Below are 24,904 nucleotides of genomic sequence, written 5' to 3'. Positions count from 1 at the left end.
AACATATGCCTTCTCCAGATCCATAAATGCTACATACAAACCATCTGCATTTCTAAGTATTTCTCTCATACATTGTTCAAAGCAAACACCTGATCCACACATCCTCTACCACTTCTGAAAATACACTGATCCTCCCCAATCTGATGCTCTGTACATGACTTCACCCTCTCAATCGATACCCTCCCATATAATTTACCAGGAATACTCAACAAACTTTGAACAGTCGCCTTCATCTCCTTTGTCTTTGTACAGTGGCGCTATATATGCATTCCGCCAATCCTCCGGCACTTCACCATGAACCATACATATATTGAATCAACAACACAATCACCCCCTTTTTTGATAAATTCCACAGCGATGCCATCCAAACCCGCCGCCTTGCCGGCTTTCATCTTCCGCAAAGCTTTCACTTTATATATATATATATATATATATATATATATATATATATATATATATATATATATATATATATATATATATATTGGAAAGGATCACAATTTTGCGCGTGATCAATATATTCCTATGAGTCTAGGGGGAAAATGAAACACGATAAGTTCCCAAGTGCACTTTCGTGTAATAATCACATCATCAGGGGTTTACCAAATGGCGTCCTAGCTTCGTCTCTTCGATGTATATCAACCGACCGTTATATTTCTCTGTTTTGTCTCCCCTGATGATGTGATTATTACACGAAAGTGCAATTGGGAACTTATCGTGTTTCATTTTCCCAGTGGACTCATAGGAATATATTTTCTTTTTTTTTTTTTTTTTCTTTTAAACTATTCGCCATTTCCCGCGTTAGCGAGGTAGCGTTAAGAACAGAGGACTGGGCCTTTTTTGGAATATCCTCACCTGGCCCTACTCTGATCCTTCTTTTGGAAAATTAAAAAAAAAAAAAAAAAAAACGAGAGGGGAGGATTTCCAGCCCCCGCTCCCTCCCCTTTTAGTCGCCTTCTACGACACGCAGGGAATTTATATATATATATATATATATATATATATATATATATATATATATATATATATATATATATATATATATATATATAAATATATATATATATATATAAACAGCAAACATCATCGCTACCCCCTGCTTCAGCGAAGTAACGCCAGGATAACACACAAAAAAGGCCACATTCGTTCATACTCAGTCTCTAGCTGTCATGTGTAATGCATAGAAACCACAGCTTCCTATCCACATCCAGGCTCCACACACCTTTCCATGGTTTACCCTAGACGTTTCACATGCCCTGGTTCAGTCCATTGACAACACGTCGATCCCGGTATACCATATTGTTCCAGTTCACTCTATTCCTTGCACGCCTCTTACCCTTGTGTATGTTCAGGCCCCGGTCGCTCAAAATCTTTTTCACTCTATCCTTCCACCTCCAATTTGGTCTCCCACTTCTCTTCGTTCCCTCGACCTCTAACACATCTTTGTCAATCTCTCCTCACTCATTTTCTCCATATGTCCAAACCATTTCAACACACCTTTTTCTGTTCTCTCAACCACTTTTTATTTCCACACATCTCTCTTACCCTTTCATTACTTACTCGCTCAAACCACTCACACCACATACTGTTCTCAAACCATTTCATTTCCAATACATCCATCTTCCTCCGTACAAACCTATAGCCCATGCGTCCTAACTATATAATATCGTTGGAACTACTATTAGTTCAAACATACCCAATTTTGCTCTCCGAAATAACGTTCTCTTCTCCCACACATTCTTCATCGCACCCAGAAGCGTCGCCCCCTCCTCCACCCTGTGACTCACTTCCGCTCCATGGTTCCATCCGCTGCTAGTTCACTCCCAGATATCTAAAGCACTTCACTTCCTCCAATTTTGCTCCATTCAAACTCACATCCCACTTAACTTGTCCCCTCAACCCTACCGAACCTAATAACCTTGCTCTTATTCACATTTACTCTCAACTTTCTCCTTTCATACCCTTTTCTAAACTCAGTCACCAACTTCTGCAGTTTCTCACTCGAATCATCCACTAGAGCTGTATCATCAGTGAACAACAACTGACTCACTTCCCAGGCCATCTCATCCCATATAACGTTCTTTCATACATTCTTCAGCGTTACCTGATCCTTTGTCCCTCCTTACCATATGAGCCATTCCCGCTTCCATGGTTCTATTCGCCACCATGTCCACTCCCATATATCTAAAACACTTCACTTCCTCTATTTCTTTTCCGTTACAACTTACATCTATCCCTCATACCTGCTGAACCTAATATCGTTGCTTTTATTCACATTCACTCTCAACTTTCTCCTTTCACACACACTTCCAAACTCATTCAACAACTTAAGCAGTTTTCCATTCAAATCCACCACCAATGATGTATCATCAGCAAACAACAACTGATTCACTTCCTGGACCTTTCATCCCCAACAGACTGCATACTCGCCCCTCTCCAAGACTCCCGCATTTATCTCCCAGGCTACCCTATCCATAAACAAATTGAACAACCTTGGTGACATCACACATCCCTGCCGCAAACCAACCTTCCCTTGGAACCAATCACTCTCCTCTCGTACCCAAGCCTTACACTCTTGATAAAACTTCTCTGCTTCTAGCAAGTTTCTTCCCACAAAGTTTATTCTTAAGACTTTCTAAAAACCATTTCTATCAACTGTCATATGCCTCTTCCAGATCCATAAATTCCACATACAAATTCATGCTTTTCTAGATATTTCTCATACACATTCTTTAAAGCAAACACCTCATCCACACATCCCCTACCATTTTTGAAACCGCATTGCTCCTCCCGTCTGATGCACTGTGCATGCTATCATCCTCTGAATCAATACCTATCTATTACTCACAGTGTAGTTTGAACACTCACCTTTAAAAAATGGCACTTTACATGCATTTCGCCAATCCTCAGGCACTTCATTATAATCTATAAATGCACTGAAAATCCTTATAAACCAATCAACACTACTGTCACCCATTTTCTGAAAAAATTCAAGTGCAATACCATCCACTCCAGCCGCCTTGCCACATTTCATCTTATGCAAGGCTTTCACTAACTTTCTCTCTTCACCAAACCATACCACATGACTCACTTTGCATACCATCCCAGGATGGAATGCGAAAAGAGAATCAGGGAGAGTGGTTTGCATTCGATGAAATGTGTTAAGGCGGCTGAAGTGGATGGTATTGCAGTTTGACTCATTAAGAAAGGGGGAGTTTGTGTTCTTGATTGATTGGCAAGGATTTCATATATATGCATGGATCGTGGTGAGGTGCCTGAGGATTATCAAAATGCATGTATAGTACCACTGTATAATAGCATGGGGGATAAAGGTGAGTGTTCAAACTACAGAGGTATAAATCTGAGTATACCTGGTAAGCTGTATGGGAGGCTATTGACTGAGAGGGTGAAGGCATGTACAGAGCCTGAGACTTGGGAGGAGCAGTGTGGTTACAAAAGTGGCAGAGGATGTGTGGATTAGGTATTTGCTTTACAATCTGTGTGAGAAATACTTAGAAAAAAATAGATGGATTCGTATGTGGCATCTATGGATCTGGAGAAGGCATATGAGTTGACAGAGATGCTTTGTGGAAGGTCTTACGAATATACGGTGTAGAAGGTAAGTTGCTAAAAGCAGAGAGTGAAGGTTGGTCGGCGGCCGGGGTGTGTGCAGATATCACAGGGATTGGACCCCCCCCCCCCCCCCCCCCACACACACACACACACACACACTCACAAATACTTTTAAATTTCAATTCCTCAAAAACGAAGGAACAGAAGGGGGAAGCCAGTCAGGGAATGCTTGTCCTCTTCGAAGGCTCAGATTAAGGTGTCTTAATGTGTGTGGATGCAACCAAAATGAGAATAGAGATAGGTAGAGTAAAGAAACCTGGATGTTCTGGCTATGAGTGAAACAAAGCTGAAGGATAAAGGGGAAGAATTGTTTAGTAATGTCTTAGGAGTAAAGTTTGGGGTTGGTGAGAGGACAAAGGCTAAGGAAGAAGCACTACTCCTGAAGCAGGAGTTCTGGGAGTGCGTTATAGAGTGTAAGGAAGTAATTTCTAGATTTATGTGGGGAGAACTGAAAGTGGGTGGAGAGATGGATGATTATTTGTCCTTATGCACTTGGCCATAGGAAGAAAAATTAGGAGAGGAAAGTGTATGGGGTCAGTAGAGTGGGTGTGTCAACAATTTTGATGTAAAAGATGGATGATTTAAATGCAAAGGTAAGTAATGTGGCAGTTGAGAGTATAACTGGGACGCATGAACCATTCAGCGTTATGACTGAAAATGGTGAACAGCTTGTAGAGTTGTGTGCAGAGAAAGGACTGATGACGGGGAATATCTGATTTAAAAAAGAGACATACACAAGTAAACCTATGTGAGTAGATGGTCAGCGGTCGTTATTAGATTACGTATTAATTGATAGGCGTGTAGAAGAAAGACTTTTGCATGTAAATGTGCTGAAAGCTGTAGCTGTTGGGATGACTGATCACTATCTCGTGGAAGCGATGGAAGAGTTTTTCGAGAAAGAGTTAACAATGTCGGTGAGAAAAGAGAGAGAGTAAGTGAGCTTGGAAAAGGGACTTGTGAGGATACAATAGGAGAGATTGAGCGTAGAATGGCAAAAGGTGAGAGTAAATGACGCAAGGGAAAGTGAGTGAGAAATGGGAGGTATTTACGGACGCACAGCTGGCATTTGTAAGAAATTCGCGTGGCATGTTAAAGGTGGGAGATGGGCAGATTAGAAAGGGTAGTGAGTGGTGGGATGAAGAAGTAAAGTTGCAAGTGAATGAGAAGAGAGGCGTCTGGCCGGTACTTACAAGGAAGGAGTGCACATGATTGAGGAATGCTTAAAAGAAAGCGGCAGGAAGTCAAGAGGAATGTGCAGGGGTTGAAAAAGAGGGCAAATGAGTTGGGGTGAAAGAGTATCAGTAAACTTTGGGGAGAATAAAAAGATGTTTTGGAAGGAGGTAAATAATGTGCGAGACAAGAGTACAAATCTCAAACGTAGGTGAAGGGCGAAAGGAGGAAAGTGATAACAGGTAGTGATGGAGTGAGTATTTTGAATGACAGTTGAATGTGTTTGATGATAGAGTGGCAGATGTAGGGCGTTTGGTGGTGTGCGAAGTGAGTCAATGAGTGTGGTTTGGTAGAAAGAGACGTGGTGGTGAAAGTCTTGCAGATGATATGTGGCTGGAGTGGATGGTATTGCTGAATTTACTAAGAAAGGGAAAGAGTTTTGTTGATTGCTTGGTACAGATTTTCGTTGTAAGTATGGATAATGAGGTGTGAGGATTGACGGAATGCTTAAATAAGGCCACTTTTAAAAGGTAAGGGGGACAAAGGTGAGTGTTCAATAGAGGCATAAGTTTGATGAGTATATCTAAAAAAATGTATTGAAGGGTATTGATCGAGAGATGAAGGCATACACAGAGCATTAGATTGGGGAGGAGCAATGTGGTTTCAGAAGTGGCAGAAGATATGCAGATCAGATGTTTGTATTTAAGAATGTTAGAAATACTTAGAAAAACGGATGGAATTGTATGTGGGATTTATAGATGGGGGGGAAAGCATACGAAAGGCAGATAAAAATGCTTTGTAGAAGGTCTTATGAATATACAGTGTGGGAGGATATCTACTAGAAGTAGTGAGAAATTTTTATCAAGGGAGTAAGGCAAGTGTACGAGTAAGAGGCAAGTATATGGTTCCCAGTGAAGGTAGGTGTGCGGCAGCGGTGTTTGATGTTACCATGGTTGTTGAACTTGTTCATGAATGAGGTGGTGACGGAGGGAAATACGAGTCTTGAAGAAAGGAGTTCGTATGCAATCCGTGGGGGATGAAAAGGCTTCGGAAGTGAGTCAGTTGGTTTGCTGATAATGCAGCACTGATGGCAGATTTGAGTGAGAAATTTCAGAAGTTGGCAACTGAATTTAAAGTGTGAAAGACATCTTTAAATGGATGTGAACAAAATCAATGTTATTAGGATTAGCAGGGTTGAGTGACAGGTTAGTTGGGATGTGATTCTGAATTGAAAAAAAAGGAGGAAATGAAGTTCTTTAGATACATGAGAGTGGACATGGTGGCGAATGGAACCCTGGAAGCGGAAGAGAGTCATAGGGTAGTGGAGGGGGGGGGGGGGGTGAAGGTTTTGAGAGCGACGAAGAATGTGTGGAAATAACTTTATCTAAGGGAGCAAAAATGGGTATGCTTTGAAGGAACTGTAGTTCCAACAATATAATGTGGATGCGAGGCCTAAGTGACAGAGAACCAGACCAAATTGGAGATGGAAGGATGGAATGAAGATAGTGAGCGATCGAGGCCTGAACATGAATGGGATAGAGTGAATGGGAACCATGTGGTGTACTGTTTACTGGGTTCGACGTGCAATCGATGGATTAAACCAAGGCATGTGAAGCGTCTGGGGTAAACCATGGAAAGATCTGTGGGGCCTGGTTGTGGATAGGGAGCTGTGGTTTCGGTGTATTATAAATACAACTAGAGAATGGATGAGCGCAGGTGTGGCCTTTCTTCGTCTGTTCATGGCACTACCTGGCTAACGCGGGAAACGGCGATCAAATATGATGGTGGGGGACAAAATTATATATATATATATATATATATATATATATATATATATATATATATATATATATATATAGTAGGGCCCAATGGTGCAGTGTTAGATCTAATGTATCTCCCTGGACCCACAAAAGATCCTAAATTGACGTAGAAAAAAAAAATAAAGCCTCGCTGCTCACTAATGGAATGATAGAACTGTGTATGGAGTGATCTGTTGGAGTAGTGAAACGGCGTTGCATTTTCCCGAAATACAGGGCAGAGTCGGCATTACTCCCACATTTTCAGCCAGTTTGTACGTCCCCATCAACTAGTTAACGTTTTAGATATCCATATTGTTCGTAACATCCTGAATTACATCACTCTATCTATATGTCTAGACCATGTCAATATCTGTACCCTGTCAACCAGCTGACAAACTTTGCTATATACCATGAAACAATCTAACGGGACTGTGGCAGTCACTTGGGGTAGCAGCGAGGTGCGCATGCACCACACACGTCCACTAAGCAAACCAACACTGGTAGGTTCAGCAAACTAAATACATTACATGCGGTACAGCGAAGTAAATGCCTCACACTTGTCAAGACGCTCTTAGCACCGACACATCATCTTTATCTGTTCATGACCAGCATTAGAGCTTAGATAATGGCTGCACAACGCATTCTCAAGTGCGGTCTGGCGCCTTAGGTGAGTGGTCGTAGACTCTAGCTACACAGCTAGCCACAGCTTGCCAAGAAAAGTTTTGCACAGCTATAATGTTAAGGCTATTCACCACTCAGAGGATCAAGATAACATCAAAAGAAGTAAGGACACTGCAAGAGGTCTATTGGCCCATGCTGGGCAGGTCTTGAGTCTGTCCATTGTTGTCGGATGATTTTGCAACCGAGACGTATGTTTACTGAGCACCGTCCCCCATCTTGTGCGGGACCAACCGCTAGAGCAGCATCATTTTATCCATTAGAAGCGAGGATTTTTAACCTTCCCTGCAGAGAGAGAGAGAGAGAGAGAGAGAGAGAGGACTCCCCCAAGTCCCACGTGCATCTTCCTCCCTGTGCATTATATTAGAGCAACAATGTGTATCTTACCGAAGCAAAGTGTTTACCTGCCTCCAGAATATCATGTACTTTACTTGGGTCACTTGCCTTTTAAGTGGTGTTGGTAGTAGGGTTTTTTTAATGGGCACTCAAAAAAAACAACCTTCGTAAACCCAGCTGAGTCAGTTCATAACTCGGGGTCTTTCTTAGTTGAAATTCGGTGTTTTCCAGCTTACACAACGACGTACACCATGAGCTTAGCCTGACCAAGAATCTTGACATTTATTCCACCTTTTTAGCAAACATCACAGACTATTCCGATTTTACCTTTTTTACACTACTTTATATTCTGTTTTTACTGTAACTACATATATTCCAACCAGTTGTATGAGTTATACCGAAATCCTTCTTATGAGTTGGATTTAATCTTATTACGTATTTCTTCGACTTCAAAACGCTGTAATTATTAAATATTTTTATCATCAATCAGATAGGGTTATATTTTTATATAAGATATTCTTATTTCTAACATAATATATAAAAAGGGACATGATTTAGAATATTTTCACCAAACAGTCAGAGAGGTGTCGACGGTCCATCAGAAGTTGACGATCAACATCAACAAACTTGTGCCGAGAGTTTTGGCCGTGAGTGACTTTCCTCTCTTCGAGATGACTAAAGAAAGTACAAAACCCGATAAAAAGGAGACGAAGAAGGATGAAGATAAGAAAGATGGCGATATTAAGGAAGAGCTGGTAAGTGTGGTGTTCATAGCTTTATGAAAATGTTAAGTGTGCTAAAATTTATGATTAATTCCGTGGTTGCTGTGTATGGATAGTATTTTAAGCAGTGAAAGAATTGGTTTGAGGGATTTTTCACTGGTAGTTCTTAACTAACTAAAGTTCCAGTTAGGGAGCACCAACATTATAACATAAATATGGATGAAATGCAAGTTTCAGTTGAAGAACATCACCGAAATGACATACGGATGGATGACACGCATATCACTGGCCTGTCTTGCTACTAAAATGTATCTGTACAGGGAACGTTTGAAGTATTATTATTGTCATTAGAATTGAAAACGAATATGATTAGGGATGTCGATAACTTTAAAGAAAAATTGGTAAAGATGAGAAAAAAATCGAAATCATTATATTCAATATTGCAGTTGAATCATAACAATTTGCAGTATTCCTAAACGAAATCCTGGAGAACTTCTGTAGGATCGATGAAATACATGTGTTAAACTGTGGGAGACCCACTTGAATAATGTTTATTTATCATTGTTCATATGAGATTGGAAAGGAATGTATACAAAGTTTTGTGTGCAAAATATTCTTTTCTAGTATTAGATATGTTCATAACTGTTTTCATATACTTCTCAAAACCTTAACAGTTATTGTCTGTCTCAGTTGGAGAGATTATATATCTCGTAACATGTCCTTGCTTCTGAGTGTTTCACAGGCTTTGAGCTGTAAGAACCCTTGGAAAATGGTCTTGAAATAACATGAGAACTTTTTCAAAAAAGAGTCCTGGGTTATTATTATTTTGATTATTATTGTTATTACAGAACCACATCATAAGGAAAGTATAAGTTAAAGGCAATGAACAGAGTATCTGAGATTGGAAGTAAATTTAGTTATGAGCTACTACACTAATTTAGAACATAATGTGACATCTTTCTTATGTCAATTAACAAAAATTCTATCTGCTTACAGTCAGAAGAGGACAAACAGTTACAGGAGGAGTTGAACATGTTGGTGGAGAGGTTGCAAGAATCAAACGCTGACTTGTACAAGCCAGCTCTAGAGCAGATCCGGTCTCTTATCCGATCTTCCACTACCTCCATGACCAGTGTTCCAAAACCACTCAAGTTTATGAGACTTCATTATCAGGCAATGAAGGTGATTTTTCCAAGTTGTATCTGTGTTGTTTCAGCCAAGAGAAAATTTTATGTACATATGCTCACATAAAAACATTACATTTGGCAGTTAGATAATGGATATGAACGAATGAGGCCTCTCCTTTGTCTGTTCATGGCACTACCTCGCTAACACACAAATGGTGAATAAGTATGAAAGAAAGAACTTGCATACCCATAGATGGTACAGTGGTTAGTATTACAGACCTTGAATCAGCATGTGCGTGCCTGTTGTTGGGCTCAAATGAGTTCAAGTCCCAGGCTTTGTATACTTTTGAAGCAGTGGGACTGATTCTTGGTACTCAGGGATCAGAATGCAAGTGTGGATAGTAAGACTATTCAGGGTCTCATAAGGGGACATGGGGTCCCTAGGTGTAAATGAAGATAGGAGGGAGCTTGTTGAGCTGTTTGTTGAAAGGGGAATGGTGATTGTAGATATTTAGTGAAGAAAAAGATCTATACACAAGTAGACATGGTTGAATGGGGTGTGTAGACAGTTCTCTATGTTAGATTATGTGATAAGTGATGAGCTTGCAAAGGAAAGTTGCTGGGTGTAAATGTATTAAGATGGGTGGCAAGTGGAGTGTTTGATCATTTCCTGGTGGAGGTGAGTGGAAACATTTTTATTATGGTTTGGAAAATAGGTACTGCTTGGGAAAAAATGTGGTGAATATAAGTGAGCTTAGTAATGAGGCCATTGTGCAGGAATAACAATAGAAATTGAATAAAGTTTGGCATTGGGTGGAAGTAAATGAAACAAAGGGTATGGAGGATGTTTAGGGAAGCAGTGTAAGTGAAGTGTCTGACATGGAGATAAGAGGAAGGGTAGTGAGTAGAGAGTTAAAGAAAGTGAAAGAAAAAAGGAAAGGTGTATAGGTGGTATCTGCAGGGAAGGAGTGTGAGTACTTAAGAAAGCACTTGGAGTTCAAGAGAAAGGTATAAGGGATGAAATGGGAGTGAGGAGAGCAGTTGATTAAGTGTTATCAGCCAAATGGGAAGTTAGAAAGAGGCATCTGAATGTGTTATAGGAGAGTATAGCATATGTGGTGTTTGTGACAGGGTTGCTTGCAGAGGAAGTCTTCTTATAGCCAATAGAAATTTAATGAATCATGTTGATCACCAGTGATTCAGAGATGAGCGTCTTTTAGTCCCCAGGAATCTTAAGGCCTTCTCAGCAAGGAACATATCGTATTAGACAAAGTTACTTCTTTATGTGAACCCAATTTATTTGTATGTCAGAGGCCATAAGTTGGAATTGGTAAGTCACACTGTTGGCCATTCTGAGAAACCTTCCCTTGGAGGATTAATATGGACATGTTTAACTGTCCATGTCTGTCAGTGATGGTGTTTAGGGTTGATCAGGTATGGCCTTCGATTGCCCCTGTCAGGGCAGGAGGAAGGTACTGTTCATACATTCTGCCCATTCTCAGGTTCTGGGAGTGATGAAGTATGTGTGGAAGGAGAGAATGTTGTCTCAGGGAGCAAGAATGGGTATGTTTGAAGGAATAGTAGTTCCATCAATGTTATATGGTTGTGGGGCATGGGCTATAGATAGGTTTGTGCAGAGGAAGGTGGATGAGTTGGAAGTGAAAAACTCGCCCTTACCTTCCTGACCACCTCATCTATAAATGATTTAAACAGCCATGGGGACATCACACACCCCTGCCCCAGACTGGCCTTCAGTGGGAGCCAATTGCTTTCCTCCCTTCCTACTTGTACACATGCCTTACATCCTTGATAAAAACTTTTCACTGCTTCTAGCAGCTTACCTCCCATACTATATACTCTTAAGACCTTCCATGAAGCATCTCTATCAACCCAATCATATGCCTTCTAAAGATCCATAAATGCTACATACATATTATAGTTTGAATTGAATCCACGAATCCATGGATTGAGTAGAAATTATTGAGTGTGTTCAACTAATGAAAAATCATTATGCCGATGTTGAAAACAAATTATGGTATTGTCACTTCCTTACTAGCTTATATCCAAGTATCACTGGTGATTTCTTGAACCCTTGTTGAAAATATTTAAGAATTTTTTTTTGTCTTATTACTCTTGATTTGGATGATGATAAAACACTCTGTTTCAGGATATTCATGAGAAAATCAAGGATGGTAACTTGAAGAAATTTGCCTCTGACATTGTATCAGTCCTTGCCATGACCATGTCCGAGGAGCGGGAATGCCTCAAGTACCGACTTCTTGGCCAACGTGGTGATATAGGAGACTGGGGCCATGAATTTGTCAGGTTTGTACTTTTTTAGCTCAGCTCATGATTGATTATTGTATTTATCTTATTTTATCATATAGAGGTTCATGAAGAAGCTAAACCATGCCAGGGAGAATACTGCTGTATGAGTGTGTTTGACAGCATTATTGTAGAGTAGTAAGATATGGTCAACACAAGAGCTATGTACTTTACCAGAAAAAATTCTTTCTGCAATTAGTCCTCATGTGAAACTTGGAAGGGGTGCCAAAAGTTCACCCAGGTGTTAATGAGTACTTACTGCAATGAGCTGATTAAGTTGTATGTTTGTGCATGCATATGAATATATTGGTTTGGAAATTCCCCTTTTCTTTGTTAATTTTCTGAAGGTCAGAACAGAAAGAACCTAGCCAGGATTTTTCCTCAAAGGACTGATTCTACCACAGTGATATGGGAAATTGTGAAAATCATTGTTGTTTGGTTGATTATTCTTACACAGAGGGGATGTGAGCATATGAGGCCATTTCTTTGTATGTTCTTGGTGCTACCATGCTAACATGGGAAACATCCACAGAACATCAGACATGTGTTTGTGTGTTTGGGGGGGTATGTTGTTTCTGAAGTGGTAAAGGCTATACAGATGAGATGTTTCTTTTGAAGAATTTGTGTGAGGAAAAAATTAGGGAAACAGAAGGATTGATAGGTGGCATTGACAGATCAGGAGAAAGTATCTAATAGAACCAGGGCATGTGAAGTGTCTTGGGTAACCCATGGAAAGGTCTGTGGGCCCTGGATGTGGATACTGAGCTGCGGTTTTGGTGCATTGCATATGACAGCTAGAGACTGGATGTGAACAAATGTGACCTTTTTTGTCTTTTCCTGACACTACCTCGCTGAAGGGGGGATGCTATCTCCTGTGTGGTGGGGTAGCGACAGGAATGGACAAAGGCAAGCAAGTATGAATATGTACATGTGTTTATGTATGTGTTGATATGTATATGTATGTATATGTGTATGAATATATATGTTGATATGTATGTATATATATATATATATATATATATATATATATATATATATATATATATATATATATATATATATGTGTATGTGTGTATATTGAGTGGATGGACCATTTCTTCATGTTTCCTGGCATTGCCTTGCTGATGCAGGAAACAGTGATTATGTTTAACAATGATAAAAAAAAAAATGCTTTTTGTAATATGTTATGAATTTATGGTGTGAGAAGAAGGTTGTTACAGGAAGTTAAGTTTCTATCAAGACAGTAAGACATATGGAGGAGTAGATAGAGAGGAGGTTGAGTGGTTTTGGATGAAGGTGGATTTGCAGCAGGGTTGTGTCATGTCACCATAGTTTTTCAGTTTGTTCATGGATGGGGCAATGAGGGAGGTGAATGTGAGGATTTTAGGGAGAAGGTCAGGTTTGCAGTTTGTCTAAGGTTTGCATTGACAGTGCTGGCAGCAGGTTTGAATAAAAAAGTGCAGAAATCGGTTTCTGAGTTTGGGAGAGAGTGTGAAAGGAGAAAGAAGAGAGTAAATGCGAATGAAAGAAAGGTTATTAGTGTTAGTAGAGAAGAGAGACAGGTTAGTTGGAGTGTGAGTTTGAATGGAGAGAATTTAGAGGTAGTGAAGTGTTTTGTTTACCTGGAAGTGGATGTGGAAGGGAATGGAGCTGTGGAAGCCTCCACCATAGGATGGGTAAGGGGCAGAAGTAAGGATGCATTCAGGAATGTGTGGAAAGAGGTCACTTTCTGTGAGGTCAAAGATGGGTGCGTTTGATGGGTCAAGTTATGTAGATGGGGAGATTGTTGAACTGCTTTAGACTCAACTTTGTCTAGCAAGTATGTAGACCTAGAATCTCTCCACATGTGAAGACAGTACTGTACTCCATACAAGGACAGATCAAACCTTTTTATGCACTTAGCAGTTGTTTAGGAGAAAAGGAGTCACAGCATCTAAACAGTGCTCCATGTGTCTTAGAGGTTGACTTTACTGTTTGTGGATTGTGAAGTTTCTAAAGTTGGATTTTACAGTGATACCAAATATGACACAATTGGCATATGCCACTAGAAAGCACTGGCCTATTCAGACATGGGGATGTGCTGGAAATGAGATGTTTGAGGACAATATGTGGTGTGAGATGGTTTGATCAAGTAAGTAATAATAGGGTAAGAGAAATGTGTGGTAATAAAAAGAGTGTGGTTGAGAGAGCAGAAGAGGGTGTTTTGAAATGGTTTGGTCACATGGAGAGAATGAGTGAGGAAAGATTGACCAAGAGGATATATGTGTCAGAGGTGGAGGGAACGAGAAGAAGTGGGAGACCAAATTGGAGGTGGAAAGATGGAGTGAAAAAGATTTTGAGTGATTTGGGACTGAACATGCAGGAGGGTGAAAGGTGTGCAAGGAATAGAGTGAATTGGAACGATGTGGTATACCAGGGTCGACGTGCTGCCAATGGATTAAACCAGGGCATGTGAAGTGTCTGGGGTAAACCATGGAAAGTTCTGTGGGACCTGGATGTGGAAAGGGAGCTGTGGTTTTCGGTGCGTTATTACATGACAGCTAGAGACTGAGTGTGAATGAAAGTGGCCTTTGTTGTCTTTTCCTAGTGCTACCTTGCGCACATGAGGAGGAAGGGGTAGTTATTTCATGTCTGGCAGGGTGGCGATGGGAATGAATAAAGACAGAGAGAATGAATTATGTACATGTGTATATATGTATATGTCTGTATGTGTATATATATGTATACGTTGAGATGTATAGGTATGTATATTTGTGTGTGTGGACGTGTATGTGTATACATGTGTATGTGGGTGGGTTGGGCCATTCTTTCGTCTGTTTCCTTGTGCTACCTCGCTAACGCGGGAGATAGTGACAATGAATATATTTATTATTTATTTATTTATAGATATATTTATTTATTTATTTTGTTTTGTTGCTTTTCCCGCGTTAGCAAGGTAGTGCAAGGAAACAGATGAAAGAATGGCCCAACCCACCCACATACACATGTATTATACATACACGTCCCCACACGCAAATATACTTACCTATACATCTCAACGTATACATATATATACACACAGACATATACATATATATACACATGTACATAATTCATACTGTCTGCCCTTATTCATTCTCATCACCACCCCGCCACACATGAAATAACAACCCCCTCCCCCTTCATGTGTGCGAGGTGGCACTAGGAAAAGACAAGGGCCACATTCGTTCACACTCAGTCTAGCTGTCAAGTATAATGCACTGAAACCACAGCTCCCTTTCGACATCCAGGCCCCACAGAACTTTCCGTGGTTACCCCAGACGCTTCACACGCCCTGGTTCAATCCATCTACAGCACGTCGACCCGATATACCACGTCGTTCCTATTCACTCTATTCCTTGCAAGCCTTTCACCATCCTGCATGGTCAGGCCCCGATCACTCAAAATCTTTTTCACTCCATCTTTCCACTTCCAATTTGGTCTCCCTCTTCTCCTCGTTCCCTCCACCTCTGACACACATATCCTCTTTGTCAATCTTTCCTCACTCATTCTCTCCATGTGACCAAACCATTTCAAAGTATCCTTTTCTGCTCTCTCAACCACGCTCTTTTTATTACCACACATCTCTTTTACCCTATTATTACTTACTCGATCAAATCACCTCACACCACATATTGTCCTCAAACATCTCATTTCCAGCACATCCACCCTCCTCCACACAACTATTCTATAGCCCATGCCTCGCAACCATATAACATTGTTGGAACCACTATTCCTTCAAACATACCCATTTTTGCTTTCCGAGATAATGTTCTCGACTTCCACACATTTTTCAACGCTCCCAGAACTTTCGCTCCCTCCCCCCACCCTATGATTCACTTCCACTTCCATGGTTCCATCCACTGCCAAATCCTCTCCCAGATATCTAAAACACTTCACTTCCTCCAGTTTCTCTCCATTCAAACTTACCTCCCAGTTGACTTTACCCTCAACCCTGCTGTACCTAATAACCTTGCTCTTCTTCACATTTACTCTCAACTTTTTTCTTTCACACACTTTACCAAACTCAGTCACCAGCTTCTGCAGTTTCTCACCCGAATCAGCCACCAGGGCTGTATCATCAGTAAACAACAACTGACTCGCTTCCCAAGCTCTCTCATCCACAACAGACTGCATACTTGCTCCTCTTTCCAAAACTCTTGCATTCACCTCCATAACAACTCCATCCATAAACAAATTAAACAACCATGGAGTTATCACACACCCCTGCCACAAACTAACATTCACTGAGAACCAATCACTTTCCTCTCTTCCTACACATACACATGCCTTATATCCTCGATAAAAACTTTTCACTGCTTATAACAACTTGCCCCCCACACCATATATTCTTAATACCTTCCACAGAGCATCTCTGTCAATTCTATCATATGCCTTCTCCAGATTCATAAATGCTACATACAAATCCATTTGATTTTCAAAGTATTTCTCACATACATTCTTCTTCGCCGCTGTCTCCCGCGTTTGCGAGGTAGCGCAAGGAAACAGACGAAAGAAATGGCCCAACCCCCCCCATACACATGAACATACATACGTCCACACACGCAAATATACATACCCACACAGCTTTCCATGGTTTACCCCGGACGCTTCACATGCCTTGATTCAATCCACTGACAGCACATCAACCCCTGTATACCACATCGCTCCAATTCACTCTATTCCTTGCCCTCCTTTCACCCTCCTGCATGTTCAGGCCCCGATCACACAAAATCCTTTTCACTCCATCTTTCCACCTCCAATTTGGTCTCCCTCTTCTCCTCGTTCCCTCCACCTCCGACACATATATCCTCTTGGTCAATCTTTCCTCACTCATTCTCTCCATGTGCCCAAACCACTTCAAAACACCCTCTTCTGCTCTCTCAACCACGCTCTTTTTATTTCCACACATCTCTCTTACCCTTACGTTACTTACTCGATCAAACCACCTCACACCACACATTGTCCTCAAACATCTCATTTCCAGCACATCCATCCTCCTGCGCACAACTCTATCCATAGCCCACGCCTCGCAACCATACAACATTGTTGGAACCACTATTCCTTCAAACATACCCATTTTTGCTTTCCGGGATAATGTTCTCGACTTCCACACATTTTTCAAGGCTCCCAAAATTTTTGCCCCCTCCCCCACCCTATGATCCACTTCCGCTTCCATGGTTCCATCCGCTGACAGATCCACTCCCAGATATCTAAAACACTTCACTTCCTCCAGTTTTTCTCCATTCAAACTCACCTCCCAATTGACTTGACCCTCAACCCTACTGTACCTAATAACCTTGCTCTTATTCACATTTACTCTTAACTTTCTTCTTCCACACACTTTACCAAACTCCGTCACCAGCTTCTGCAGTTTCTCACATGAATCCGCCACCAGCGCTGTATCATCAGCGAACAACAACTGACTCACTTCCCAAGCTCTCTCATCCCCAACAGACTTCATACTTGCCCCTCTTTCCAAGACTCTTGCATTTACCTCCCTAACAACCCCATCCATAAACAAATTAAACAACCATGGAGACATCACACACCCCTGCCGCAAACCTACATTCACTGAGAACCAATCACTTTCCTCTCTTCCTACACGTACACATGCCTTACATCCTCGATAAAAACTTTTCATTGCTTCTAACAACTTGCCTCCCACACCATATATTCTTAATACCTTCCACAGAGCATCTCTATCAACTCTATCATATGCCTTCTCCAGATCCATGAATGCTACATACAAATCCATTTGCTTTTCTAAGTATTTCTTATGCCTTCTCCAGATCCATAAATGCTACATACAAATCCATTTGCTTTTCTAAGTATTTCTCACATACATTCTTCAAAGCAAACACCTGATCCACACATCCTCTACCACTTCTGAAACCACACTGCTCTTCCCCAAACTGATGCTCTGTACATGCCTTCACCCTCTCAATCAATACACTCCCATATAATTTCCCAGGAATACTCAACAAACTTATACCTCTGTAATTTAAGCACTCACTCTTATCCTCTTCGCCTTTGTACAATGGCACTATGCAAGCATTCCACCAATCATCAGGCACCTCACCATGAGTCATACATACATTAAATAACCTTACCAACCAGTCAGCAATACAGTCACCCCCTTTTTTAACAAATTCCCCTGCCATACCATTCAAACCCTATGCCTTGCCGGCTTTCATCTTCCACAAAGCTTTTACTACCTCTTCTCTGTTTACCAAATCATTCTCTCTAACCCTCTCACTTTGCATACCACCTCGACCAAAACTCCCTATATCTACCACTCTATCATCAAACACATTCAACAAACCTCCAGAATACTCATACCATCTCATTCTCACATCACCACTACTTGTTACCACCTCCCCATTACCCCCCTTCACTGAAGTTCCCATTTGTTCCCTTATCGTAGGCACTTTATTTACCTCCTTCCAAAACATCTTTTTATTCTCCCTAAAATTTAATGATACTCTCTCACCCCAACTCTCATTTGCCCTCTTTTTCACCTCTTGCACCTTTCTCTTGACCTCCTGCCTCTTTCTTTTATACATCTCCCACTCATCTGCATTATTTCCCTGCAAAAATCGTCCAAATGCCTCTCTCTTCTCTTTCACTAATAATCTTACTTCCTCATCCCACCACTCACTACCTTTTCTAATCTGCCCACCTCCCATGCTTCTCTTGCACAAGCATCTTTTGCGCAAGCTATCTCTGCTTCCCTAAATACATCCCATTCCTCCCCCACTTCCCTTACATCCTTTGTTCTCAAATTTTTTCATTCTGTACTCAGAATATTTTTTTTTTTCATACTTTGTCACTGTCTCCCACGCTAGCGAGGTAGCACAAGGAAACAGACGAAAGAATGGCCAAACCCACCCACACACGCATGTATATACATACACGTCCACACACGCACATATACATACCTATACACCTCAGCGTATACATATATATACACACAGACATATGCATATATACACATGTCTGTAATTCACACTGTCTGCCCTTATTTATTCCCATCGCCACCCCTGCCACACATGAAATGAACAACCCCCCTCCCCCTGCATGTGCATGAGGTAGCACTAGGAAAAGACAACAAAGGCCACATGCGTTCACACACAGTCTCTAGCTGTCATTATAATGCACCGAAACCACAGCTCCCTTTCCACATCCAGGCCCCACAAAACTTTCCATGGTTTACCCCAGACGCTTCACATTCCCTGGTTCAATCTATTGACAGTACGTTGACCCTGGTATACCACATCGTTCCAATTCACTCTATTCCTTGCATGCCTTTCACCCTCCTGCATGTTCAGGCCCCGATCAAATAAAATCTGTTTCATCCCATTATTCCACCTCCAATTTGGTCTCCCACTTCTCATTCCCTCCACCTCTGACACATATATCCTCTCTGTCAATCTTTCCTCACTCGTTCTCTCCATGTGACCAAACCGTTTCAAAACACCCTCTTCTGCTCTCTCAACCACACTCTTTTTATTACCACACATCTCTCTTACCCTATTATTACTTACTCGATCAAACCACCTGACACCACATATTGTCCTCAAACATCTCATTTCCAGCACATCCACCCTCCTCTGCACAACTTTACCTATAGCCCATGCCTCGCAACCATATAACATTGTTGGAACTACTATTCCTTCAAACATACCCATTTTTGCTTTCCGAGAAAATGTTCTTGACTTCCACACATTTTTCAATGCTCCCAGAACTTTTGCCCCCTCCCCCACCCTATGATTCACTTCTGCTTCCATGGTTCCATCCACTGCCAAATCCACTCCCAGATATCTAGAACACTTCACTTCTTCCAATTTTTCTCCATTGAAACTTACCTTCCAGTTGACTTGTCCCTCAACCTAACTGTCCCTAATAACCTTGCTCTTATTCACATTTACTCCCAGCTTTCTTCTCTCATACACTTTACCAAACTCAGCCACCAGCTGCTGCAGTTTCTCACCCGAATCAGCCACCAGCGCTGTATCATCAGCGAACAACAACTGACTCACCTCCCAAGCTCTCTCATCCACAACAGACTGCATACTTGCCTCTTTTCCAACACTCTTGCATTCACCCACTTAACAACCCCATCCATAAACAATTTAAACAAACATGGAGACATCACGCACTCCTGCCGCAAACCAACATTCACTGAGAACCAATCACTTTCCTCGCTTCCTACTCGCACAGATGCCTTACATCCTCGATAAAAACTTTTCACTGCTTATAACAACTTACCTCCCACACCATATATTCTTAATACCCTCCACAGAGCATCTCTATCAACTCTATCATATGTCTTCTCCAGATCCATAAATGCTACACACAGATCCATTTGCTTTTCAAAGTATTTCTTCAAAGCAAACACCTGATCCACACATACTCTACCACTTCTGAAACCACACTGCTCATCCCCAATCTGATGCTCTGTACATTCCTTCACCCTCTCAATCAATACCCTCTCATATAATTTCCCAGGAATACTCAACAAACTTATACCTCTGTAATTTGAGCACTCACCTTTATCCCCTTTGCCTTTGTACAATGGCACTGTGCATGCATTCTGCCAATCCTCAGGCACCTCACCGTGAGTCATACATACATTGAATATCCTTACCAACCAGTCAACAACACAGTCACCCCCTTTTTTAATAAATTCCACTACAGTACCATCCAAACCCGCTGCTTTGCCAGCTTTCATCTTCCGGAAAGCTTTTACTACCTCTTCTCTGTTTACTAAATCATTCTCCCTAACCCTCTTACTTCGCACACCACATCGACCTAAACACCCTATATCTGCAACTCTATCATCTAACACATTCAACATACCTTCAAAATACTCACCCCATCTCCTTCTCACATCACCACTACTTGTTATCACCTCCCCATTACCCCCCTTCACTGTTGTTCCCATTTGTTCTCTTGTCTTATGCACTTTATTTACCTACTTCCAAAATATCTTTTTATTCTCCCTGAAATTTAATGATACTCTCTCACCCCAACTCTCATTTGCCCTATTTTTCTCACCTCTTGCCCCTCTCTCTTGACCTCATTCCTCTTTCTTTTATACCTCTCCCAGTCATTTGCACTATTTCTCTGCAAAACTCGTCCACATTCCTCTCTCATCTCTCACTAATAATTTTACTTCTTCATCCCACCACTCAGGACCCTTTCTAACCTGCCCACCTCCCATGCTCCTCATGCCACAAGCATCTTTTGCTTCCCTGAATACATCCCATTCCTCCCCTACTCCCCTTACGTCCCTTGCTCTCGCCTTTTTCCATTCTGCACTCAGTCTCTCCTGGTACTTCCTCACATAAGTCTCCTTCCCAAGCTCACTTACTCTCACCACTCTCTTCACCCCAACATTCTCTCTTCTTTTCTGAAAACCTCAACAAATCTTCACCTCCTCCACAAGATAATGATCAGACATCCCTCCAGTTGCACTTCTCAGCACATTGACATCCAAAAGTCTCTCTTTCGCGTGCCTATCGATTAACATGTAATCCAGTGACGCTCTCTGGCCATCTCTCCTACTTACATATGTATACTTATGTATCTCTCTTTTTAAACCAGGTATTCCCAATCACCAGTCCTTTTTCAGCACACAAGTCTACAAGCTCTTCACCATTTCCATTTACAACACTGAACACCCCATGTACACCAATTATTCCCTCAACTGCCACGTCACTCAATCTTTGCATTCAAATCACCCATCACTATAACCCGGTCTCATGCATCAAAATTACTAACAGACTCCCTCAGCTGCTCCCAAAACACTTGCCTCTCATGATCTTTCTTCTCATGCCCAGGTGCATATGCACCAATAATCACCCATCTCTCTCCATCCACTTTCAGTTTTACCCATATCAATCTAGAGTTTACTTTCTTACACCCCTATCACATACTCCCATCACTCCTGTTTCAGGAGTAGTGCTACTCCTTCCCTTGCTCTTGTCCTTTCACCAACCCCTGACTGACTTTACTCCCAAAACATTACCAAACCACACTTCCCCTTTATCCTTGAGCTTCGTTTCACCCAGAGCCAAAACATCCAGGTTCCTTTCCTCAAGCTTTCTACCTATATCTCCTTTTTTCTCATCTTTGTTACATCCACACACATTCAGACACCCCAATCTAAGCCTCTGAGGAGGATGAGCACTCCCTGCATGACTCCTTCTTCTGTTCCCCTTTTAGAAAGTTAAAATACAAGGAAGGGAGGGTTTCTATCCCCCCTGCTCCCGTCCTCTTTAGTCGCCTTCTATGACACATGAGGAATGTGGGGGAAGTATTTTTTCTCCCCTATCCCCAGCGATATATATATACCCTCTCCTTACTTGATAAAATGTGCATATATATGGGAAGCCCTGTTTGGGTTGAGGCACATGATGAAGTTGTCAATGACAAAGTTAGATGAGGTAGAGATGTAATGTATTAAACTATTAACACAGTCTTCTTATGTTGCTATATAGGCATCTGGCAGGTGAGATTGCTCAAGAGTGGGAAACCTTGGGTGAAGATGATGATGCCCGACGAGCAGAATTAATCAGTGAAGCCCATGTAATTGTTCCTTATCACATGCAGCACAATGCCGAGGCAGAAGCTTGTGATCTCCTAATGGAAATGGAACAATTAGATCTACTAACTTCTCAGGATTATGTTGATAAAGTAAGTAAATGGCTATGTATGATCTTTCTGTATATCTGATGCCCTTTCCCTTTGGGAACTCCTTCAATGGGGTGACCATGGCAAAAGAGTCACCGTAACTGTTGAACTCCAGTGCTTATGTACTTGAAATCTGTATTTAAGTAAACTTGCAGGAGTGGGTAATCTGGCTGGTCAGGTTATGACTTGATGGCATGAGGCCTATTGTTTAAATGAAAATTGTGAAGAAGCTTGCTGTGTTATGTCCAGAAAGAGAGATGGTAATTTGGAGTATTTGTGTCTGAAATGATTCATGCATGAATAAACTCTGACTTCTGGGGTTAAGGGTTGGTAGGGATCAGTGAAATTTTTACTGATTAAAAGGTGAAAAAAGTTGAGGTTTGTTATTAATAAGCTGAAATGGATGGCTGGTAGAATATCTGATGATTTCTTTGCGGGGCAAGTGTGAAAGTTAGTGATAGGCTAAAGAAAAGAGGTGAAAATTAGTGAGCTTATGTTGGATTGTGTGCAGAGATATTATGAGAGACTGACTGAAGAATTGCATATGATGAGAGTGAATTAGATTAAGGGAAGTGGAGGATATTTCGGAAAGTTATTAGGCATGCAAATTGTGGGATCTAGATGTATGAGAAATGGTATGAGAAGGGGGCTTAGTAGTTTGAGGAAAAAGAAGGGAAGTATGAGTGAAAGTATAAGGAGAGTGGATAGAGAAGTATATCATGCATATTGATCTGGAAAAGAGGTGGTGTAAGTATTTTGAAGGAATGCTGAATGTATTAGATGTTTGGGAAAAGGATGTAGTAAATTTAGGACAAAATGGGGTGTGGAGTGAGAGTCAGTGTTGTATGGAAGTGTGTCTGTGGGTCCTGGTTGGGGATAAGGGGATATGGGTTTGGTGCTTTACTCTTGACAACTAGAGAGTAAATGTGTGTGTGAATGAGGCCATTTCCTCATCTGTTCCTGGTGCTAATTCACAGATGGAGGAAATGATGAAAATGTATGAAAATAGATATTGTATATAGATATCATCAAAGGAATTGACACCGTCCCCTGATACATCTTAAGTGTAAAGATAGCAAATGTCCCTTCACAAGAATGACAGAAAAGTTCATCCAGTTTTATAGTTGGTTGCCATGCCAGAGTTATTAACAAAGGCTTCACCTCAAAAGGTCTGCAGTGGAATCCCTTAGAAAGCAGCTCTTTCTCCACTCCTCTCCAGTCTCTTCCTTTGAGATATCCTGTCAACCCTTAGAGACCACACTATGAAAGTCCTTTTCTATGCAGATGACTTGTCAATCACATTATGTCATAAAGGGAGCAACAGACATGTACCAGTACATTATACAGTTAGAACACTGGCTCACTCAAAACCACTGTCACCCTCTTAACCCCCAACAGACATGAAATCATCTTGTACCCTCCAGTCTGTCATCTTTACTCCTTTTCCAATTGGGAATTGAATAATTATTTTGATATCAATAGATAGACAGATGGTTTTGTTTCTGCAGATTTCAGATTTTGTTGTTCAGGGTCATCTTAGACTTCAAATTTTAAGTCTACTGTACAGCTGACAATGTTTTGCTCACTTTTTAAACAAAAAAATAACTTGAGGACAAGTTCTATTTTTTGTGATAGAAGTTGAAACTTTTTTAAACTGAAATGCCTGGAAATTATACTGATTTCATTCAGGGTCATTTACGCACCTTCAGCTCCTGGGGATCTAGCTGACCCTTGGACCCCAGTTACAAGCAGTGCCTTGCCATTCAGTCTTTTCTGAATTGTCACTTATAAATGTAGATGATAGTTAAAGTGCCTGTTTCAACATGAATATTTTACCTTTTCTTACAGGATGCATACCAACGTGTCTGCTTGTACCTGACAAGTTGTGTACCTTATGTACCTGATCCAGAGAACACAAATTTACTTCAAACAGCCTTGCAGCTTTATCGTAAATTTAGTCAGTACCCACAAGCCATGCGACTTGCTCTACAGCTTCATGACTATGAACTCATCAAACAGCTCTTTGATGAATGCCCAGATAAGCTGGTAAGATGATAGATTTATGTTTATTAATTCTTAAGATACATGTTTTTTATTAATTTTTTTATTTTATCATACTTTGTCGCTGTCTCCCACATGAGCGAGGTAGCGTAGGGAAACAGACGAAAGAATGGCCCAACCTGCCCACATACACATGTATATACATACACGTCCACACACACACATATACATACCTATACATTTCAGTGTATACATATAAATACATACACAGACATATACATATATACACTTGTACATAATTCATACTGCTGCCTTTATTCATTCCCGTTGCTACCCCGCCACACATGAAATGACAACCCTCTCCCCCAGCACGTGAGCGAGGTAGTGCCAGGAAAAG

The 24,904-nt window shown here is 41.1% G+C and overlaps 1 protein-coding gene across 1 annotated transcript in view; it reads left to right on the top strand.

Annotated features, from left to right (window-relative positions):
• The first annotated feature begins 8,210 nt into the window (after nt 1–8,210).
• Rpn1 (regulatory particle non-ATPase 1) overlaps nt 8,211–24,904 on the top strand; it is a 62,630-nt gene continuing 45,936 nt past the window's right edge. The window contains exons 1-5 of the mRNA XM_071694508.1: nt 8,211–8,371; nt 9,335–9,520; nt 11,633–11,790; nt 22,314–22,509; nt 24,355–24,552. Coding sequence (XP_071550609.1) covers nt 8,288–8,371; nt 9,335–9,520; nt 11,633–11,790; nt 22,314–22,509; nt 24,355–24,552 — 822 coding nt within the window. The 5' untranslated portion in view covers nt 8,211–8,287. The remainder of the gene's footprint in view (nt 8,372–9,334; nt 9,521–11,632; nt 11,791–22,313; nt 22,510–24,354; nt 24,553–24,904) is intronic.

This window comes from Panulirus ornatus, chromosome 57, assembly GCF_036320965.1.
Source record: "Panulirus ornatus isolate Po-2019 chromosome 57, ASM3632096v1, whole genome shotgun sequence".
In the NCBI taxonomy this organism is placed as follows: Eukaryota; Metazoa; Arthropoda; class Malacostraca; order Decapoda; family Palinuridae; genus Panulirus; species Panulirus ornatus.
This window is presented reverse-complemented; position numbering and strand designations above follow the sequence as displayed.